The sequence below is a fragment of the Oncorhynchus masou genome, chromosome 21, assembly GCF_036934945.1.
Source record: "Oncorhynchus masou masou isolate Uvic2021 chromosome 21, UVic_Omas_1.1, whole genome shotgun sequence".
Lineage (NCBI taxonomy): Eukaryota > Metazoa > Chordata > Actinopteri > Salmoniformes > Salmonidae > Oncorhynchus > Oncorhynchus masou.
Window position 1 is genome coordinate 10,593,535 of NC_088232.1, and position 23,952 is coordinate 10,617,486.

A 23,952-nucleotide genomic window follows, 5' to 3' on the forward strand; every position below is an offset into this window, starting at 1 on the left:
CATGACAGACTGATCAGGTGAATCCAGGTAAAAGCCATTATCCCTTATGGATGTCACCTGTTAAATCCACTTCAAAACAAGTGTAGATGATGGGGAGGAGACAGGTTAAATAAGGAATTTTAACCCACGAGACAATTGAGACATGGATTGTGTGTGTGTGTGCCAATCAAAAGGTGAATGGGCAAGACAAAAGATGTAAGTGCCTTTGAACAAGTTTTGGTATTAGGTGCCAGGCGCACCGGTTTGAGTGTGTCAAGAACTGCTACACTGCTGGGTTTTTCACGCTCAACAGTTTTCCCGTGTCTATCAAGAATCATCCACTGCCCAAAGGACATCCAGCCAACTTGACACAACTTAAGGAAGCATTGGAGTCAACATGGGCCAGCATCCCTGTGGAACGCTTGACACCTTGTAGTCCATGCCCCAACGAATTGAGGCTGTTCTGAGGGCAAAAGGGGGGGTAACTCAATAGTAGGAAGGTGTTCCTAATGTTTTGTACACTCAGTGTATAAAAAAAGAGGGAGAAAAGAGATAGAGATTGAGATACATAGGTGTTGAAGATTTACCTCCGTTACTAGCAACCTTAACCTCTCGGAGCAGAGCGAGAGGCTGAGGGATCTGTAACACACAGCAGCACAGTTCTAGGAGAGAGACTGACACCTTCTGAAAGAGAGCAGCGGGTAAAGGTGCAGAGACTCCGATTGGGCAAGGGGCAGAGGTCAGAGGTGAGGGGTTGTCAGAGGTGAGGGGCAGGGGGTGATTTGATGAGTGGCCCTGTTAGCATGGTAGTGAGGGGGGGGCGAGATTAAAGTTTCGGTAACATTTAGTACAGGGGCCCACAGAAGGGCCACGTGTTTTTAAGAATATGATCTTTCCATGGACTCCTATATTAAAATAATGTAACTGACTTCTAAAACAGAAATGGGCAAGATAACCACTGCTCTGTGTGTGTGTGTGTGTATATATGTAGTATGCATTTATGTATGCATGTGTATATATGTAGTATGCATTTATGTATGCATGTATGTGTCGCCAGCCACAGGCTTATTTCACGTATGTGTGTGGACTTCGGGACTAACCAGGAAGAGGGAGTCGAGTCTAGCTGTGACGTTCAGCCTCACGTCAAGCTGTCCGAGGTGTGTTTGCTTGGGCCACACCGGGAGAGCGAGCGCTCGCACGTCCGCTCCAGAGCCCGACTGGCCTCATTCCCTTCTCCTTGTCCCGTATTTGTCCAGTTTTAGAGGGTCATCTGTGGACTGGGTGTGAGGAGTAGGGTGAAGTTGACGCAAGATGAGCGTCTATGGGTAGTTTAGCATTTCCCCCACTAATGGTTAAGGTTAGGATTGGGGGAAGCTGATCCTAGATCTGTATCTAGGGTAAACTTCACACTGGAGCCTCGGTGAAGGGGCCTAAAGTTAAGACCGGCTCAGTGTTTCATCCATCTGTCTCTAAAGGAAATGAAACTTGGTCAAGGCTAATCAAACTGTTTGTGTTGTTAAAAGATAAATGGGAAAAGTAGCCTATCCAGTGAGGCCATGTGGTGTGTGTGGTTGGTTGGTTGGTTGGTTGGGTATTGTGATTTAGGGAACTGTGGGGGCCACAGGTGTTAGAAAGGGAGACCGCATCTTTAGAAGCCTTTCAGAGTAAAAACTGCCAACGTCCCAAATGGCAATCCTATTCCCTACACAGTGCATTACTTTTGACCAGGACCCATAGGACTCTGCTCAAAAGTAGTGCACTATATAGGGAATAGGGTGCCATTTGGGACAAAGACACCATCTTACCAAATTAATTGGTAAAATCAGACCACCTTTTTCCCCCTTTTCTTTTTCCTCCCTGAATTTTAACGTGACACTGCATCAATTTCATAGTTTGTCTTGAAACATCTAAACAAAAGCAGAAACACACTTACCATCTCCCCCCCGCTGGGTTAGGTACAGGGCAGGGTGAATTTGGGTTGAGACACGCTGCTTCTCGCTGCTTTAGGTAAGAAATGCTACAGAGTTCCAACGTTATTGGCCAATGACCACCTTGATTAGACCAGAGTGGCTAGAGTGGAGGACCAATAAGATCTCCAGTAAAAAAAAATCTCCAAGCCAGGTCTGGGATCTCAAACGTGCTGAAGGGAAGGGGCCATTGTTTAAGAAGATAATACTAATTTAGTTTGTTCAAGGTTCAGCCATGTCGAGCGCTGGTTAACCACTCAGAGCCCTATAGGCCCTGGTCAAAAGTAATGCATGATATAGTGAATAAGATGACAATTGGAAGCATGCATAAACAGTGCTGGATTTATACCAACATCTATACAGATGCCCTTGGATTTCCATCTAAGAGAAGAGAGCGTGCCTAAGGACTTAACATGAGAGGCACAACACAAGCCTCTTCAAGGTTGGGAGTTGTGGTCGTGATTATACAGCGAAGCAGCTTTGAATAAATGTTTCAGCAGGGGAGAACAAGCCTGGATATCATTTTTCTGGTGGGAGTTTTTTTTCTCCAGTTCAGATGTTCAAGTCAGTGATACCATTCACCAAACTGTGCTGTTGAATCTTTTTTTTAATAAGCCTTTATGAAAAAGGGTTAATTTGAAAAGAACATGATAACACACACCAAAGGAATTGAATTTCGACCCAATATGCCATACAGTTTCATTAAATCCAGACCACCAAGAAAGTAGTTGTTTTGGCCTAATGACAGCAAATAAGATTGACCCATCTTGGATAACATGCATTTACTGAGCTTTTAACAAACTAAAGTGGATTTTGGTTTGTTAAAAGACCGTAGCAGACTGAAATAATTTGACCGCTTGGCTAATAATTGGACTAACACGAGCCTCGCTTCAGTTACTTAAGGCATTCATTAAGCGCAAGACAGACCTGCCGCTTCTCTGTCCATCTGTGCACTCAACTACTTTAAAAACACTGCTGCAGTTCATTAGTGCATTACATATCGCTGGTTGGTTGTAAAGCCTTGGAAGCTTTGCTCGGAGCCGCAAATGTTAGGCTAGGTCATAGTTTGAGTTCAAAACCCTGTTGCCTGAACACATTGGGTAACAGCGCTTACACTTCAGACACAAATCCAGCCGTATTTGCTGCGGACACGATACAAGTCATTTTTTTTATATGCAGCTGATGAACTACCGGATTGCCTGGTACCCCCGCTGAGTGTTGCATGCTCGGAGCCTGAAAATTCATACATTCTAGTCTCATCATAACATCTGATGATAGCAGGCTTGGCAACAGAGTTTGGCAAGTCCTACAACATGAGCGCCTTTGCTCGTTTTAAAGTAGCCTAAATGTTCTTTGTTTCGGCTAACTCTGTGTTTCTACCCGTGCTCAAAGCAGGTCTTCAAAGTAAACTAGTGTGAATGGTGAACAGCCTGTGGCTGCTTCCCAAATTACTCCCAATCTCCTATATAGTGCACTATTTTTGACCCGTGCCAATAGGGCTTAGGTCAAAAGTAGTGTCCTATATAGGGAATCGGGTGCCATTTGGGACATATTGTCACTGACATGGTGGAGAGAAGGATGAAAGATGTTTCCTTCTCTCCCGAGCTGTACCAGCTGTCTGTGTTCCTCTCCTCTCTCATGCTGTTTATCCTTCTGTTCTCATCACACTGGCTTAAAGCAGTATTAAAAGCATCACCCTCTTTGATAGGGGAAATATGTTGTCCCCCCTAGTTCCACAAACTACAGCAGAGAGAGAAATGTGCGCTGCTTGGACAGAAGGACACAAATAATCCCTCTAGTACACCGAGTTCTTGTAAAACAGCATGGCTAGGCTACTCGTGTTTGGGAGAAGGCCTGAACCATGTTCATAGGCAGCCCCTGTGGGGCTCTGGACAAAAGTATTGCACTATGTAGGGAATAGGGTAACATTTGGGACATTTGTTTCTGTAAATAGAGCAGACCATCACATGGTGGGACATACCATCCTGGGAGGCGAAACAGGGGGGGGGGGTCCTTGAGTACGACGCTCGAATGGAATCCAACATAAGACCGGTGCCAAAGTATTGTCAGAGTAATGACACCCGAGCAATGCCTTTTTAGTGTATGACTGTGAATTCACTCGCAGTCTGGACGTATTTAACATCCAACTCAGTGGTATGAAAAAGTGGAATCGAATGGAATCCAACATAAGACCGGTGCCAAAGTATTGTCAGAGTAATGACACCCGAGCAATGCCTTTTTAGTGTATGACTGTGAATTCACTCGCAGTCTGGACGTATTTAACATCCAACTCAGTGGTATGAAAATATCAATAACCAATGTGCTTACAGTGAAAATCTGCATCTCATATTGGATAAACAAAAGTAATTTACTTGACCACTGGGGTTGAGATTAAAAACACTGAGGTCTCATAATTGGATATGCGCCAAGTCATTCGAGGCAATGGATTTAGCCTATGTCAATCAGCTTTGAAGAATCGGCGGTTTATTGCATGAACACTTCAGTGTGCTAGCATTAAAAAAAATGGCTTCTGTAAACGTTGAAGTGAGGCTTTGTTGATGTCAACAACAAAAAAGTTGTGTTGATTTCAATCAAAAAAATAAAAAATAGAATGGGGTCACAAACAAATGTAATAACTCCACACTGTAAGAATCTACACTGTCTGGCACCGGTGGCAAGGAAACGTAAACACAAATCAAGATGTCCAAAGGAGACTATTGAAACTAGGAACTAGCCTACATCAACTAGGACGCAGCAGTGTCGATCATACCTTATCAAGTAGCAGCAGAAGAGAAGGCTGAGGATGAAGACAAAGATGGCGGTCCCAAACACCACAATGTAGATGTTGAGGGGAAGGTTCTGGAACCCAATATTAGGCATCCTGAAACTGTAGTGCTGGAAATCGGAGCTCATGGATATCCTGCAACGAGAGAGAGACGGATTAGGGGGTGTGATGAAGTGATAAGATTGACAGATTGACCGTAGGACTGTATGTGACTATAGGGCTGAGTGTGTGCTGGACAATTTCTCACAGCCAGCAGGAAGCTTTGATATGGCTTCCAGCCTGCCACACAATGACAATAGGTAGGGTGAATTGACAACAATAGGCCACCACGATCATATCAATTTGTTTGTTGCGTAATGTCACATGCAACACATTTGATTCAGTCTGACTCTTACTGGGTGACTGCATAACAGCCAATGGTAACATATTAGCCTAAATTGGGGTTAAGTCAGTGAGCAAATCTGTCCAATAATATAGTTTGAGCATTGTGAGCCTTGTAGTATTGCCAGCTACCCACACAGTGTCCTGGGGACATTGGTCCCCATGAAAACCTGTGACTACCTCTTGTGTCTGTTCCTATGGCTCTAGACTATGGAATATAGGCCTAGACTGTTATTGTAGCTTTAGGCTACCTATGGGATTCATCAACAGGTTTCCCTTTGTTTATGTACTTATTTGTTTACATAGATTTGACATATAGTGGGGCAAAAAAGTATTTAGTCAGCCACCCATTGTGCAAGTTCTCCCACTTAAAAAAGATGAGGCCTGTAATTTTTATCATAGGTACACTTCAACTATGACAGACAAAATGAGAAAAGTATGGTGGAAAATAAGTATTTGGTCACCTACAAACAAGCAAGATTTCTGGCTCGCACAGACCTGTGACAACTTCTTTAAGAGGCTCCTCTGTCCTCCACTCGTTACCTGTATTAATGACACCTGTTTGAACTTGTTATCAGTATAAAAGACACCTGTCCACAACCTCAAACAGTCACACTCCAAACTGCACTATGGCCAAGACCAAAGAGCTGTCAAAGGACACCAGAAACAAAATTGTAGACCAGGGACTCAAATCCTGCAGTGCCAGACGTGTCCCCCTGCTTAAGCTAGTACATGTCCAGGCCCGTCTGAAGTTTGCTAGAGAGCATTTGGATGATCCAGAAGAAGATTGGGAGAATGTCATATGGTCAGATGAAACCAAAATATAACCTTTTGGTAAAAACTCAACTCGTTGTGTTTGGAGGACAAAGAATGCTGAGTTGCATCCAAAGAACACCATACCTACTGTGAAGCATGGGGGTGGAAACATCATGCTTTGGGGCTATTTTTCTGCAAAGGGACCAGGACGACTGATCCGTGTAAAGGAAAGAATGAATGGGGCCATGTATCGTGAGATTGAGTGAAAACCTCCTTCCATCAGCAAGGACATTGAAGATGAAACGTGGCCGGGTCTTTCAGCATGACAATGATCCCAAACACACCGCCCGGGCAACGAAGGAGTGGCTTCGTAAGAAGCATTTCAAGGCCCTGGACTGGCCTAGCCAGTCTCCAGATCTCAACCCCACAGAAAATCTTTGGAGGGAGTTGAAAGTCTGTGTTGCCCAGCAACTGCCCCAAAAAACATCACTGCATGGAGGAATGGGCCAAAATACCAGCAACAGTGTGTGAAAACCTTGAAGACTTACAGAAAACGTTTGACCTCTGTCATTGCCAACAAAGGGTATATAACACAGTATTAAGATAACTTTTGTCATTGACCAAATACTTATTTTCCACCATAATTTGCAAATAAATTCATTGAAAATCCTACAATGTGATTTTCTGGATTTGTTTTCTCATTTTGTCTGTCATAGTTGAAGTGTACCTATGATGAAAATTACAAGCCTCTCATCTTTTTAAGTGGGAGAACTTGCACAATTGGTGGCTGACTAAATACTTTTTTGCCCCACTGAACATATAGCCTACTTTACCCATCTACATAACGTCCTTGACAGAACGCTCAGAAAACTAGACACAAAAAACATGCAGGCCTATAATGGATGTAACAATTACACATTGGTCCTTGGTTCAAATGATTAAGATACACGTGCATCGATCCATGAGAGTCCAGATCGATCCAATTGTGGCATGAATCGGTCAGAAAAATCGATTAAAATGTTACGAATTGCCAGTTCACATTTTTTGTTGTTGCTCATATTCATTTCTTTTTACCTTCCGAAAAAACCTACAGTAGCATATTTTGTGAGAACATGTGTCCGTTTCCTCTCCTTCAGTGTTGAACTAACATGTGACTCCATTGACGGTCATTGAGCTAAAAGTCCTTTTGCCGGCCAAACAACCCAGGCCTATTCCTGATCTTGTACATCTGTGCGGCATCTTCAGCATTCGAATACTTGCAAAATGGCTAGCGCAATATCAGGCTTTATTAGTAAAACAACAACCAATGTAATTTTCTAGGTTATTGTTAATTAACAAATGCACTGTTGAAAATTGTATTTTACCTGAATAAAATTAAGCTACCGGAGACAACTCGCATCTGGCTATACCTGCTGATCGGGGCTTACATTAGATTTTATTGTTCAAGATCATCATTAGCAATAGTTTTGGTAGTTTTGCTTTAAACAATCAGTATATATGGTGATTGTTATAAAGGGTAGGGTAAAGTTGTTAATTTCAGAACAGCACTGCATGTCGCAGCGGGACAAGGAAGATAAGCTCACGCTGTAAAATTGGTCAAAACCACCACTAATTGCACCCACCTAGTGTCCCAGGTCTAAATTAGGCCCTGATTAGAGGGGAACAAATGGAAAAATGCAGTGGGACTGGCTTTGAGGTCCAGAGTTTTTTCCCCCTTTTTTATTTAACTAGGCAAGTCAGTTAAAGAACAAATTCTTATCTACAATGAAGGCCTACACCGGCCAAACCCTCCCCTAATCCGGACAACGCTGGGCCAATAGTGCGCTGCCCTTGTCACGACTTCTACCGGTCACCGGTCTTCTAGCCATCATCGATCTATTTTTCATTTTCCATTGGTTTTGTCTCGTCTTCCCACACACCTGTTTTCAATCCCATCCATTACCTGTTGTGTATTTAACCCTCTGTTTCCCATCATGTCTTTGTCAGAGATTGTTTATTGTCAGTGTAGTGTTTATTTGTATAGGTGCGCGACGGGTCTTCGTTCCCATATTTGTTTATATTCATTTTTCTTAGTGTTATGGAGCATGTTACTTGGACATTTATTAAAAGACTCCATTTTACACTCCGTTTGATCACGATCGGTTGTGATACAGCCCGGGATCGAACCCGGGTCTGTAGTGACGCCTATAGTACTTCGATGCAGTGCCTTAGACCGCTGCGTCACTTGGTCCCTAAGAGTTTGAGTGGTGTAGAGAATCATTGTTCCATCTAAATCGCTAAGAACTATCTTTTCAGTAACCAAAAATATAGCATTTTCAGTTGTTTAAAGCTAGCGTACAAAATCAAAACACGCAAAAAATTACAGGAAGCATAGAAATAGCGCACATACCGATTTGCCGACATACCGACTTGCATTCCATGCGAATGACAGATCTGTAACTCACATTTCTACACTATATGTGGACACCCTTGTTGCTCTAATTTGATAGTGTAGCGGTAGAAGCCCAGTCTCAGCTCAGGTGCTTACATACACCATAGACATATTTTTACATAAACAAGCACACACTTTTTGGGGTCCAACAATTGATTCCCATTCAAAATCCTATTTTCCCTAACCCTAAACTTAACGACAAACCCTAAAATAGTGAGGCCCGGTAGAATGTCCTCCCAGTTTTACATAATTTACTATTCTTGTGTGGAATTTTAGTACTAACAAGTATGTTCAAATATGTCTACACACACACACTACTACTACTATTGAAGAAAATTAAGAGAATACAATTCCTGAGTGAGTATGTGTTTGTGTGGTTTACAACTGAAAATTCCCATTCTCCACAGAGGGAAATGACTGGACATGCCTAAGAATGAAAAGATGAAAAGAGACCAACAAAAGACACAAAAGTTGGGCGGTATACCATTTATACCGTATCCCGTGAATTGAGAAAAATCCTCGGTATGGATATTCCATATTTTTCCATATTTTTAAATACTTATACACATTAAATAAATATCTGCAGTCAAGTTGTGAACTAGAAAATAGACAAAGCAGATCGTGTTCATCAGTTCGCCTGTTAGATCATTTTTCATTGTGAAGCTTACCGATACTAGTTTCACAAAACAGCTGTTTGAGCCCGTCAAGTGTGTATGTTTAAAGACAATCAAAACGGGAGCTTCTTGGGGGGAGTCACTCCTACAGCGCAACTTAAGTGAGATGAACAAGTTACACCTGTATATTTGACAGAAATATATTTATTAACTATTAAGTTAAGTATCTAAGATGTGCCAAATCAACTCACTCCAGCTGGCTTTTACCAACTGGCTAATGTTAGCTAGCAAGATCAAGCTTCTTGGTGACAGCAGCAGAGACTATCCCCTCCTAGATTAAGAACCCTGAGGTCAAATGTTTGTTTTGTGCGTGCTGCAAACTGTGTCTTAGCAGAAAATGTTTGCACGCGCTCGTTAGCGTTTACCTAGCATCCACTATGGGGATTCCTTAGTACTTGTTAGCATTTTGTTAGCATTCTGGTAAACAACGTTTATGGGATTTTTTTATTTTTTTTACATGTCGAAAAGAAAACAGCGCCTCTTGTGCGCACTACTGGTAATACTGCATACCCTGGGATGGCACAGGCACGGTAAGAAGGTAGGAAATCTGGATACCGCCCAACCCTAACACACAGTTTAGAGTTACTCCTCCCTATACAGCCAAGTCAATAGACAAAATAAATCAATCATAAACCCTGCCTTCCACTCACACTGTCTACTTCCAGAAGACACACACTCATTAACCCACACACTCACCCGTGTGGTGCCTTCATAGTGTTGAGCGGAACCCAATCTTTAAATCTATAACTCTGATAACGGCAGCGCTGGGAAGATGAGAAAGCTCAGCCTTTTCCTTTTCCCCTTGCCACACACACCATGAACGGTAGTAATAACACCATCACAATTTAACACCCTCAGTCTCCCTAGCTTAGCCGCCAGGCTGGTACGTGGTCATAAACACTGCTGCCCTCTCAGTTGGGCTCGAATCTGCCCCCTGCTCTGCCAGTATGCAGTGGCTCCACGCCAACCTCTCTATCAAAACAAGGCCACGACTGGAAAGCCCGATTACCGCCACTTAGTGGGGCTCCCAAACACACTGGGTCCACATGGCCCTTTGACATACACATTCCAGAGGCAAAACACACAAAAACTCTGGGGGTAACATGAAACCCATATGTTCACACCAGGGCCTAAACTGTACTTTCTGGTCCACCATCCACTGTGACAGGTAGATAAAAAAAAAAAATACCTCTACCAGCCACTCAGATTTTTTACCAGCTAAAAAAAAAAAGATTCTCCCTAAAATTACACCAACAAAACACAAAAAAAAGATGAACATGCATGTTTCTAAAACAAATGTATTACTAGTAAGAAGTAACGTGGTATATTGTCTAATTTCATTTTTTACCAAAAGATCACAGATGAGACAAAAATGTTCACGAGCCGGGAGGTTAACGTGGAAATGCGACTCAAGAACATGATTGTGCCTAGAGATTGAGTCTGACTAGTAACCGCATTGTCTTCTCTTCCCTAACAGTTGAAACTCAAACATTGAAAAACAACCTAGTTTGTGAACAAACAATGTAAATAGCCAAGAAAAGAACAAAGTATCACTTCAGTAGACTTTAGTTTCAAATTAGACCCATTTAAAAAAAAAGTATATCATTCACTTAGCAGCGCAAGGTGGGATAGGATTCGTAGTTCTTGGACTTTGTGAAATTCATTTACCAGCTATGAAACACAAAAAAGCAGAAATACTTTGAAAACAGCTACTGCAGCTGCACTATTTATATTCACAAATGCAAGTGAAATGCTCGCACTGTGGAGCCCTGACCAGACGGGTGTTCGTTTTAGGCCCTGGTTAAGACACTCCATTCTGTGTATACAGTCCAATGTAAGTGTTAATGGGAGAATTACAGTTCAAGGGCATGTAGAAGACCTAGATTGTGTGTGTATATGTATGGTTAAGTGTGTGTGCGCAAATACAGTGCTTTATCCTGGACTTTTAATCCGCATCTTGTTATGTTACAACCTTATTCTAAAATGTATTAAATTAAAAATGTTCATCATAGATCTACACACAATAGCCCATAATGAAAAATGTGAAAACAGGTTTAGACATTTCCGCAAATGTATAAAAAAATACCTTATTTACATAAGTATTCAGACCCTTTGCTATGAGTCTCAAAATTGAGCTCAGGTGCATCCTGTTTCCATTGATCATCCTTGAAGTTTCTACAACTTGGACTCCATCTGTGGTAAATTCAAATGACTGGACGTGGTTTGGAAAGGCACACACCTGTCTATATAAGGTCCCACAGTTGACAGTGCATGTCAGAGCAAAAACCAAGCCATGAGGTCGAAGGAATTGTCCGTAGAGCTCCGAGACAGGATTGTGTTGAGGGACAGATCTAGGGAAGGGTACTAAAATATCTCTGCAGCATTGATGGTCCCCAAGAACACAGTGGCTTCTGCCATTATTAAAGGGAAGAAGTTCCCTTTAAGGGCCTTGGTCAGGCAGGTGGTCAGGCAGGTGACCAAGAACCTGATGGTCACTCTGACAGAGCTCCAGAGTTCCTCTGTGGAGATTGGAGAACCGTCCAGAAGGACAACCATCTCTGCAACACTCCACCAAGCAGGCCTTTATGGTAGAGTGGCGAGATGGAAGCAAATCTGGAAAAGCACATGATAGACAACTTGGAATTTGCCAAAAGGCAACTAAAGGACTATGAGAAACAAGATAATCTGGTCTGATGAGAACAGATTGAACTATTTGGCCTGAATGCCAAGCGTCATGCTGTGGGGATGTTTTTCAGTGGCAGGGACTGGGAGACTAGTCAGGATTGAGAGAAAGCTGAACAAAGCAAAATACAGAGAGAACCTTGATGAAAACCTTCTCCAGAGCGCTCAGGACCTCAGACTGGGAAGAAGGTTCACCTTCCAACAGGACAATGACCATAAGCACACAGCCAAAACAATGCAGGAGTGGCTTCAGGACTAGTCTCTGAATGTTCTTGAGTGGCCCAGCCAGAGCCTGGACTTGAACCCGACCGAACATCTCTGGAGAGACCTGAAAATAGCTATGCTCCCCATGCAACCTGACAGCTTGAGAGGATCTGCAGAGAAGAATGGGAGAAACTCCCCAAATACAGGTTTACCAAGCTTGTAGCGTCATACCCAAGAAGACTTGAGGCTGTAATCTCTGCCAAAAGCGCTTCAACAAAGTATTGAGTGAAGGGTCTGAATACCTACACAAATATGATATTTCCTTCTTTTCTTTCATAAATGCGCAAAAAAACAACTTTTTTTGCTTTGTAATTATGGGATATTTTGTATAGATTAAGGCTGTAACGTACCAAAAAGGTGGAAAAAGTCAAGGGGTCTGAATTCTTTCCGATTGCACTGTATGTTTGTACATACACTACACGACCAAAAGAATGCTCGTCAAACATCACGGGGATTAATATGGAGTTTGTCCACCCCTTTGCTACTATAACAGCCTCCACTCTTCTGGGAAGGCTTTCCACTATACGTTGGGGACTTGCTTCCATTCAGCCACAATAGCATCAGTGAGGTCAGCACTGATGCTGGGCGATTAGGCCCGCAGTCGGCGTTCAAATTTATGGGGTTGAGGTCAGGGCTCTGTGCAGGCCAGTCAAGTTCTTCCACACCGATCTTGACACACCATTTCTGTATGGACCTCGCTTTGTTACATGCTGAAACAGAAAAGGACCTTCCCCAGCAAAGTTGGAAGCACAGAATCATCTAGAATGCTGTAGCGTTGAAATATTCCTTCACTGGAACTAAGGGGCCTAGCCCAAACCATGAAAACAGCCCCAGACCATTATTCCTCAACTAAACTTTACAGTTGGACGATGTATTTGGGCAGGTGGCGTTCTCCTAGCATCCGCCAAACCAGATTCGTCTGTCGGACTGCCAGATGGACTGCTCCAATGGCAGCGAGCTTTGCGCCATTGGCATTGCGCATGGTGATATTAGGCTTGTGTGTGGCTGCACGGCCATGGAAAACAATTTCATGATGCTCCCGGCGAACAGTTATTGTGCTGACGTTGCTTCCAGTTTGAAACTCGGTGGTGTGTGTTGCAACCGATGACAGACGATTTTTATGCTCTAAGCACTTCAGCACTCGGCGGTCCCGTTCTGTGAGCGTATGTGGCCAGACACTTTGCAGCTGAGCCGTTGTTGCTCCTAGACGTTTCCATTTCACAATAACAGCACTTACAGTTGACTGGGGCAGGTCTAGCAGGGAAGAAATTTGAACTGACTTGTTGGAAAGGTGGTATCCTATTATGGTGCCACATTGAAAGTCACTGAGCTCTTCAGTAAGGCAATTCTACTGGCAATGTTTGTCTATGGAGATTGCATGGCTGTGTGCTCGATGTTGTACACCTGTTAACAGGTGTGGCTGAAATAGCCGAATCCACAAATTTGAAGGGATGTCCACATACTGTACACTATATATACAAAAGTATGCATGTATGTAGTGCATGAAGGGGGGTGTATAGGATTAACCCTTCCCTCACAGAAGGCTCTAAGGACCCACCAGCTGTCTGTGATATTCTGAAGTAGGCTAAGTGCAGTGTTTCACCTAACCTGCAGTCCTCTCACTCTGACAGTTTTCCATGCATCTGCCCTCAAGTGCGGATCCACAGTCTTTATTTTTTACATATAACCCTCAGAGTTTAGGTTAGTATAATTGGTAAGCTGATTATAGATCTACATCTACAGGCTAATTTTTACCTCAATATGACCTCATTCGACGACTCCCTATTCTGGTTTATCTAAACAGCTTCTTGATCGACAGCCGAGGGAGGCATTACTATTGTACTACTAATGAAGGATGCCTAAGGAGGCAGGTTGACAGTTCTGAGATCTGTGAGCAGGCCTACAACAGCAGTACTTCCACCGGGCAGCCTAGTAGACAGGTCTGAGACCTGTGCCTGTTGCTCCATAGTTAAGGGGGGTGTAACTCTTTCACGGCTTAATGTAGGATGCCTGGGGGGGGGGGTCAGGGAGCCTGGCTGGCAGGTCTAAGATCTCTGCCTTGCAGAAATTCTCAGAATTCCTCAGGAGGAGCTGGGAGGATCTACTCCACAAAGGGAGGAACCTAAACAACATGGTTTTTTTTTTCACAATCTTCTACCATCTCCTCCAACGCCCCAAACTGCTTTAGTAGTCTAGTTCTTGGTCTGAGTGCAATGAATGGCCCAAACAAAAAAAAAGATAAGGAACACCTCTTGGCACAGCGCCTCTCGACTTACATAGTGTAGATAGTGTATATTTATTGATATGTAGGCTGTGTGTGCCGCTTAAAAAAATGTTGTTCTGTCCTTGAGATGTTCTTGTCTATTAAATGGTTCTGTACTATGCCATGTTTTGTGTGGACCACAGGAAGAGTAGCTGCTGCTTTTGCAACAGTAACGGGGATCCTAATAAAATACCAAATACCAAATTCTTTGGACAAAGAAGACATTCTATTTCTGTAACAGAGCACATTTAATTTCAGTTTCATAGATACTAGCTTAACCTACAAAATATGCCACAGTCTGAGGACAAGTCACTCTGACTTGATCCAGAAACAAACAAAAAGCCTGACTGCCTTTTATTCTGCATTGGCTAGTTCTGTGGTGGCTCTAGCTGGATCCGGCAGTCTCTCCCTCCAAACAATGTTAAGACGGCCTGAAAAGGACGGTTGAAGTTTTACATGCTCATAACCAATTATGCTATTTTGTTCGTTCTTTTGCGTTGTTTGTAACGTTAACTTATTTTGTACATAATGTTACTGCTACAGTCTCTTAAAATAACTTCTAGACATCAGAACTGGGATTAATCACCACAAACTGGAAGAAGAATTTTCCTTTAACGAGTCCGACGAGAAAGATATACAGCTCTCCCAGGAACAGGCCCAGATCCCCGTCATTTGCGTAAAGACAGAGGAAAAGAGGACACAGATTAGGCTTCTAACATGCAATCATTGGAAAATAAAATTGATGACCTACGATTACGATTATCCTACCAACGGGATTTTCAATGCACCGGCAGAACAGAAAGGCTACGTCTGGAAGACGAGGGGTGGGGTGTGTGTCTTTGTCAATAACAGCTGGTGCTGGTCCAATATTAAAAGAAGTCTCAAGGTATTGCTCGCCTGAGGTAGAGTACCTTAGTACCTTCTATCCTCCTGATTTCTGCTTACAAGCAAAAACTAAAGCAGGAAGTACCAGTGACTCACTCAATGTGGAAGTGGTCAGATGACGCAGATGCTACGCTACAGGACTTTTGCTAGCACAGACTGGAATAATTTCCGGGATTCATTGAATGGCATTGAGGAGTATAGCACTTTGGTCATCGGCTTCATCAATAAGTGCATTGACGACGTCATCCCCAGTGACCGTACATACATATCCCAACCAGAAGCCATGGATTACAGGCAACATCCGCATCGAGCTAAGGTTAGAGCTGCCGCTTTCAAGGAGCGGGACACTAATCCGGACGCCTAGAAGAAATCCCGCTATGCCCTCAGACGAACCATCAAACAAGCAAAGCGTCAATACAGGATTAAGATCGAATCCTACTACACCGGCCCTGACGCTCGTTGGATATGACAGGGTTTGAAAACTATTACGGACTACAAAGGGAAACCCAGACGCGAGCTGCCCAGTGACGTGAGCATACCAGATGAGCTAAATGCCTTTCATGCTCGCTTCGAGGCAAGCAACACTGAAGCATGCACGAGAGCACCAGCAGGTCTGGATGACTGTGTGATCACGCTCTCGGTAGCCGATGTCAGCAAGACCTTTAAACTGGACGTGTACTCAAAGCATGCGAGGACTAACTGGCAAGTGTCTTCACTGACATTTTCAACCTCTCTCTGAGTCTAATACCTACATGTTTAAAGCAGACCACAATAGTCACTGTGCCCAAGGAATCAAAGTTAACCTGCCTAAATGATTACCACCCCTTAGCACTCACGTCAGTAGTCATGGGATCACATCAACAGCATCCTACCGGATACCCTAGACCCACTAATTCACATACTGCCCCAACAGATCCACAGATGACACAATCTCAATCGCACTCCACACTGCCCTTTCCCACCTGGACAAAAGGAACACCTATGTGAGAATGCTACTCATTGACTACAGCTCAGTGTTCAACACCATGACACCCACAAAGCTCATCACTAAGCTAAGGACCCTGGGACTGAACACCTCCCTCTGCAACTGGATTCTGGACTTCCTGACAGGCCACCCCCAGGTGGTAAGGGTAAGCAACAACACGTCTGCCACGCTGATCCTCAACACTGGGGCCCCTCAGCGATGTGTACTTAGTCCCCTCCTGTACTCCCTGTTCACTGTGTGGCCAAACATGACTCAAACACCATCATTAAGTTTGCCTGATCACTGACAATGATGACAGCCTATAGGGAGGAGGTCAGAGACCTGGCAGTATGGTGCCAGGACAACAACCTCTCCCTCAATGTGAGCAAGATAAAGGAGCTGATTGTGGAATACAGGAAAAGGCGGGCCGGACAGGCCCCCCATTTGCATCAACGGGGCTGTACTGGAGCGGGTCGAGAGTTTCAAGTTCCTTGGTGTCCACATCAACGATCTATCATGGTCCAAACACACCAAGACAGTCGTGAAGAGGGCACGACAAAACCCTCTCCCCCCCTCAGGAGACTGAAAAGATTTGGCATGGGTCCCCAGATTCTCAAAAATTTCTACAGCTCACCATCGAGAGCATCTTGACCGGTTGCATCACCGCCTGGTATGGCAACTGCTCAGCATCTGATCGTAAGGCGCTACAGAGGGTAGTGTGGATGGCCCAGTACATGACTGGAGCCAAGCTTCCTGAAATCCAGGACCTATATAAATAGGCGGTGTCAGAGGAAAGCCCATAAAATTGCCAGCGACTCCAGTCACCCAAGTCATAGATTGTATTCTCTCCTACCGCACGGCAAGCGGTACCGGAGCGCCAAGTCTAGGACCAAACGGCTCCTTAACAGCTTCCACACCCAAGCCATAAGACTGCTGAACAATTAATCAAATGGCCACCGGACTATTACATTGACCCACCCACCTCCCACATTTAACATTACATTTAAGTCATTTAGCAGACGCTCTTATCCAGAGCGACTTACAAATTGGTGAATTCACCTTCTGACATCCAGTGGAACAGCCACTTTAGTTTTGTACACTGCTGCTACTCGCTGTTCATTATCTATGCATAGTCACTTCACCCCTACCTACATGTACAAATGACCTCCGACCTGTACCGCCGCACACGGACTCGGTACCGGTACCCCCTGTATATAGCCTCGTTATTCTTTTGTTATTGTGTTATTGTTTACCAAATAAACTAAAGTAAAAGATTTCTTAACTCTTCTTGAACTGCACTGTTGGTTAAGGGCTTGTAAGTAAGCATTTCACGGTAAGGTCCACACTTGTTGTACTCGGCGCATGTGACAAATAAAGTTTGGTTTAATTAGATCATCATATGTACGCACACGCACACTGACACCCACAAACACACCAGAGCAGGCTTGCTGAGACAAACGCTGTGTCTGTCCTGGCTGGCAGAGCCACGTGTCGTTATGCAACACCCACCGGGTAAACATTGTTGGGTGGGTGCCAAGCCCACGGCAGGCAGATATGATCACTCACTTCTTTATGAAGGCACTGTTATAACTTATCATGACTGAAGTAGACTAGGAGGTGTGTGTGTGTTTGTGTGGAGGAGCAGTTTGTTTTTACGACTGGTTTTGATTTTGTTCAGAGTTTAATGACTGACCATTAGACGATTTGCGGTCATAAAAGCTTAGCCTATCTGTTTTTTTTACACTGATTAACAGGCTAGGCGGTGTCAGAGGAAGGCCCTAAAAATTGTCAGACTCCAGCCACTCTAGTCATAGACTGTTCTCTCTGCTACCACACGGCAAGCAGTACCGGAGCGCCAAGTCTAGGTCCAAGAGGCTTCTAAACAGCTTCTACCCCCAAGCCATGAGACTCCAGAACATCTAATCAAATGGCTACCCAGACTATTTGCGCCCCCCCCCCCCCTTCTACGCTGCTGCTACTACTCCGTTATTATCTATGCATAGTCACTTTAATAACTCTACCTACTTGTACATATTACCTCAATTAACTCGACTAACCAGAGCCCCTGCAATATAGCCTCGCTATTTTACCGCTTTCTTTAATTATTTGTTACTTTGATTTCTTTTTTTAAAGGTATTTTTCTTAAAACTGCATTGTTGGTTAAGGGCTTGTAAGTAAGCATTTCACTGTACACCTGCACCTGCTCTATTCGGTGCGTGACAAATAAAATTTGATTTGCTACTAGAGGACTTGAATCACATAGACCATTTCAGTCCCTGACAAACTGTCCTCTGCCCCTGACTGTCATCTCAAAATGGTGGACTTCTTACCACTACATTCCCCAACATCGAGTCTATTACAGTAAGGCTCGATTTATGTTTGATGTTAAGTTGATTAAATAGTTACGTTTTCACCGCACGTGTGTTGACACACAGAGGACGTACAACAGTACACGGCTTCGATCCAATTGATGTAAGATCTGGGAGTGCAGGTCTAGGCCTAAATGTCAACGTAGCAGCAGCCTAGCTGCTGTTGAAGTAGGGTGGGTTGGGGTAAGGAGGGGAGGGTTTTTAAAACGTCTCTCTTGGGGGGGGGATCTCGTCCAAGGCGATTTATAGAATCCCTCCCAGAACCCCTTCCTCCCCTCGTTGTGTCGCAGGCCCCTGTCGACCATCGACCCCCTGCTAATGGAAAGTATCAGGATACGCTTAGCTAGATGGTCCCGGGTACACTCCGTCGTCCCGGTAACCCTACCCCGTCGCGGTAAACAACATCGACATCGTCCACAAAGGCGTGCTTCAGGTGTCACTCATGGCTGTATGTTGTCCCGCTATTGAATGGAGCAAGAAAAATGAGAAGAAAATACACTATTGGGAGTCCTAATTCATCCCTTTTCAATTCTGACACTGACTATCTCTTCAATTCTGACACCGACTGCTTTCTGAAAGACTTTTTCTTCTTTCATCACTGGGGTTTCTATTTAGGTCTATACAGCAGGATGTCTCCATGTCTCTAAGCACATCCTTGCAGGAGGTCGAAGAAGCCGAGGAAGTTGAGTAATCGGTCCAGAGCCTGTGCCTCTCAGCACTGACAGGGAAGGTCATTCACTGGACAGACAGACATTAACTCTGAAATGGGCACTGACATGTAGGGAGTCTACGATCTACAGCCAGCTACTCTGTGGGGCTGGAAAACACAAATGCCTACAAATAAAACGCACACTCATAAAGTCACTCCAGAGTTCATGCGACCTCACGACGTGGACCTTTATTCACATTTCCCTTGTCTGTACTGAATCAGGCCACTTTGAGGGGGAAAAAATTCAATGTACACGTCTCTTGCCTCACACAGTGCCAGAACAAAGCCAATTGAACTGACAGTCAGAGTGACAGGACTATTGACCATATAAATTACAGAATCTACCGCTCGCACACCACTGCCCTCAAAGGAAAGCACCTAAAAGTATTCCGATCCAGTCACAGAAAAGTACCTCAAATATCCTACAAAAAGGGCCTGAAAATTCCCTAGCTCCTACTTCTTCTCATCTCTGAACTGCCTTGTTCAGGGGCAGAACAACACATCTGTAACTTGTCAGCTCAGGGATTCGATCTAGCAACCTTTTGGTTACTGGCCCAACTCTCTAACCACTAGGCTACCTGACACCCCAAAGTATGGGGAGCATCTAGTAAGTATGGGGTTACTGAACCGATTTGTTTCAACAATAGTCCAAACGAATGCCGAAACGATTCAAATGTATTTGGCTAAGCACCATAAAACCACAGAGGTGTTGCATAGGAAGTGAAACATGCCTTGTTTGCTCTCACAAGCACTCTGGAGTGCCTCTCAGCCATTGCCCAGCAGCCACCAACCAATCCACAGGACCCTCACAAATCATCTAAAGAGGAAACAGATGGGCCATAACATGTCTTAACCCAAACAATGCCTAGCCTAGCTAATGCCAACACATACTGTACAGTAGCCAAAGCCCAGTTAATGCCAAATTGTTTTTTAATAAAACCAGCCTGCTTTATTGATCACAGTTTAGTCTAGCCAGACAACACTGAGGGATATGACCATTCCCAAAGGCTTGACCTGAGCAATAGTTCCAATATTCACACAGTGGTTTGCCTACACAAATACACATGCAAAGACGGTACATTTCTTAAATCACAGACTGAACAGTGAACTCCCAGTTAGACATGTTTTGGTTGCGGGGAAACAAGAACCTTAATAATACCACCACTGAGGGAATGCAGTTTCTCTAGCTAAAGTAGTGTTTCTTAAACATGTCCTTGGGCGCTTTGACAGGTTCCCACATTTGATCGATTCCACCGCTTGCACACCTGATCCAACTAGTGAAGGGCTTGATGATGGCTTGTTGACCAGCTGAATTAGGTGTGTTCGTACTGGAATAGATTGCATATGTGGATCGCCTGAGGCTCCCAGGACGAGGACTTGTATGAGAAACACTTGACTAGAGTCTGCCCAGTGATAAGGGATCTGATTACCCTGGCTGGGACTGGGTGACTTCAGGGTGAGGCCTCAGTAGTTTTCCCCTCGTTTTCCCCTCACGTCTGTCACATGGATCTGCCCGCTGGTTCCTAGATTGCACCAGCGTAACTGCCCAAATGGTAGGATGTTAGGTGCCATGTGGGTAGTCTGGGGATTATTGTGCAAGCTAATGTCCTTATTTTTGGAGGGCAGTGGTGGTATACGTGGGGTTTACTGGCAAGCTGTACCATTTAAACTGTTGGTAATCTCCACATTACAGGTATTCAATTCATACAGCCATGAAGGAGCTATCTTTAGTGTGCATTCCTGGTTGCCTGCCCCCCCCCAGCAATAAATGTAAATGGCAAAATTTGACACAAGTGTTGAAAAATCATTGCTTTCATACCTCAATCTGTCCAAATACTCCACAACCCGAGATACCCTTTGAAAGGCTCTAACAAAATGACCCTCCTTTTCTCTCTTGCATAGCGCGTGGCTTTCTCAAATCACATTACAAGCCGGCATGGGGCCGTAATACCATATCCACTCTGAGCCGTGCTGTTCCGGCAAACTAAGGAACCCCAGAGCAGAGCACATTGCCTTACACTGGACCTAAAATTAGAGTTGCCTGGAAGTCCCTCCCACCAGATAGCAGCCAAGTAGATAGTCAGAAAGTGAAAGAAGAATCCTCTTTGCATCATTCCAGTAATTTTCCATTGCATTGGACAGGGTCTAATACTAAGAGACAGGAATGGTGCAAAGCGGGGTAAGTCTGTGGTTTATCTAGACATAACATCCATTTTCCAACCACCCATGGTCAATAACCTGAATGTGATATTCAGACAAAACACATTGAGCTGGGGTTTTCCCCTGAAGATCTCTTACAGAATGTTTGATCAATACTAGTGTTGCTAGCGGACTAATCACATGTCCTGATGATGACCAACTTACCCTTTGAACCTCCTCCCACAGATTCATTTTTGAGGAAGTGTTCTCCGTCGCAACACCGTTATCTGGTATTTAAGGGAAACTGACAGTCACTACTGCATGACCAGGAAGCACAAGATCACAAAATGTTTTCAGTTGAATTTGTTAAGGTATCCTATTGTAAAAGGTCTTCGTGGTGGTTAGATTATGCTCAATGGAGGAAGAGATTCACCAAACATGATAGGTTGATACATTATGAAGGAACATCAGAAATCAAAAAGTCACTACAGTAGTTCACTAACTTTCATAGACAGCAGTGTAACATATTCACAATAAATCAGGCTTTCACCCTTTGTTGAGGATTAAATCTTCATTGAGAAATCAAGTTAAAAAAGCAGTTATACAAACTCCAGTTTTATGGTTTTGGTTCAGAACACATGCTTTTGTATGACATTCCCCAACCCCCCCCTCTTTTGTATTAAAATAGCTGACTGTTTGCAGTGTTTCACAGAGGGCTTGTGGCAAGCCTCCTGCACCCGAAACAAAGGCCGCTATCTGATTCTGAAGTGGAAATTTCCACTGGCAGCTACAGCCAGCCATGATTTGCACATTTGAAACATAATATGCCAAAGGGCAACACCAAACCAGAGGCCTCGAGCAGAAGGCAGAGCTCCATACGAGGCAGCAGTCAGACTTGGGGCTGTTAAAAACATTGCCCGTCATGACTCACCACTACCACACACATCAGTCAGCTATTGTTTAATTGAGCTTGTAGCCCAAATTCCCAACATGGGGGCAGTAGCATTATCAGGGCTTTAGAAGTAATTGGAATCATCACAGCTTAGGCTAAAAGTATATGTAATTGTTCCTAGTCATTGTGACAACAGTGGTGAGCTAATCTGCGAACCGACCCAGTCAAGTCAGCCCTAACGCAGAAGACTCACAAAGCTTACCTGGGGATACATCCTATACATGTGTCATTTAGGCCCTTTCTAAAGTGGAAACCTTAGAAAAACTCCACTGTTTTCTTTTAGCCAGCGGGACAATATAAGTGGTTGGTTTTGTTCACCGAGGGGGAACGACACTGCAATAGAGATAAATAGCCATCCCAGCGACCCGGGGAGAAAACATAACAGTGCTGTTCCCTTAGGTGTGGAAATGTGTGTTGCGAAAAAACAAATGCTTGTTTTTCTGCACAGTTGATGCAAGTTCTGCAATAAACTAGATCAGACAGTAACTTTAACTTTAGTTCCTTAGATGTGGTGGTGGAGGGTAGAGAATGCGCTTCGATAGGAGCGAACAAGGTCAACCTCAGGGATTTTGCTGCCAATAATTTTTACGGGCCACTGTATTAAAAAATAAATAAAAAAATGTTTCAGTGTAAACTTAAATGACTAAACCTAGATAAAGTATGTAGAAACAATGATGGATCTCTCATAAATTGTATACATTATATATATATATATATATATATATATATATATATATATATATATATATATATATATATATATATATATATATATATATATATATATATATAAATAAAAATATATATAAATAAAATTGTATACATTATATATATATATATATATAAATAAATAAATAAATATATATATATAAATATTTTACACAGTATTATAATCTTTGAGAACTAACAAATCACCAAAATAAAAGCTATACAGTCAGGGAGATTGAAAACAATGAATTTAGCAGTATTGAATTTTGTTATTATATTTGAGCAAAATAACACACCATTAGCCATGGCAAAGTGCATAGAACATTTTCTGTCAATTCAATGGCAAAATGTGCAGATTTACTGAAAATGTGCTTTAAAACTGCAAAAAGTTCTCAGTTCCATGGAGAAAGTATTAGAATGACAGGAAATTGGCGGCGGGGAAAAGTCTCTACACCGCCAAGATGGGGGCCTCTAAAATGTTCTCTAAAATTCAGCCATGTCGACTGTGCCCATTGACATGCCCCAGTTCCAAGATGATTGACATGGAAAGTATCATCCAACCCATCGGGTATCTCACTGCACCCTCGTATGCCATGTCCTGAAATATACAGACACAGATTAATATTTTTTTAAAGTAGACCCAAATGTACATACTTCTGACTGCCAACTATAACTTTTGGACTCTATGATGACATGACTGTTGTTGTGCTGTAGAATTTGTGAATTGTCTAGTAATACATTCTAAACATTAGTTTATACTGGATTAAGCATTTTCGTTAACTCATTTCGTTAGTTATGTTCCAACATTCCCTCTATCTTGTGCCAACATCATTCTTTAAATCTTGTTCCAATAATCTCTTAGATTTTTTTTTTAGAAACTATCAGATGGATAGGCTCTCTGCAGTTTTGTGTATCTTCTATTTGAAAATATCGACATTGGTCAGTCCAATATTGCTTTTTAATTCTGTCATGGAAATAACTTTATTTCCTATTACCAAGTCCAAGTTTCTATGCCTTTTCGTTTTTCAGGTGGACCAATTTATC

General features: G+C 43.3%; 1 protein-coding gene across 3 annotated transcripts in view; it reads right to left on the bottom strand.

Annotated features, from left to right (window-relative positions):
• Positions 1 to 23,952, bottom strand: part of LOC135507804 (RING finger protein 24-like) — a 60,020-nt gene that overhangs the window by 22,275 nt on the left and 13,793 nt on the right. Inside the window, exons 1-2 of one of the 3 annotated variants that reach the window (XM_064927468.1) lie at positions 20,929 to 21,105; positions 4,717 to 4,866 (exon numbers count right to left, since the gene is read on the bottom strand). In XM_064927468.1, the coding sequence (XP_064783540.1) occupies positions 4,717 to 4,859 (143 nt within the window). In that variant the 5' untranslated portion in view covers positions 4,860 to 4,866; positions 20,929 to 21,105. Of the gene's footprint in view, positions 1 to 4,716; positions 4,867 to 6,783; positions 6,804 to 20,928; positions 21,106 to 23,952 lie in introns of those variants that run through there. The other 2 variants (XM_064927469.1, XM_064927467.1) reach the window with 2 other exon arrangements.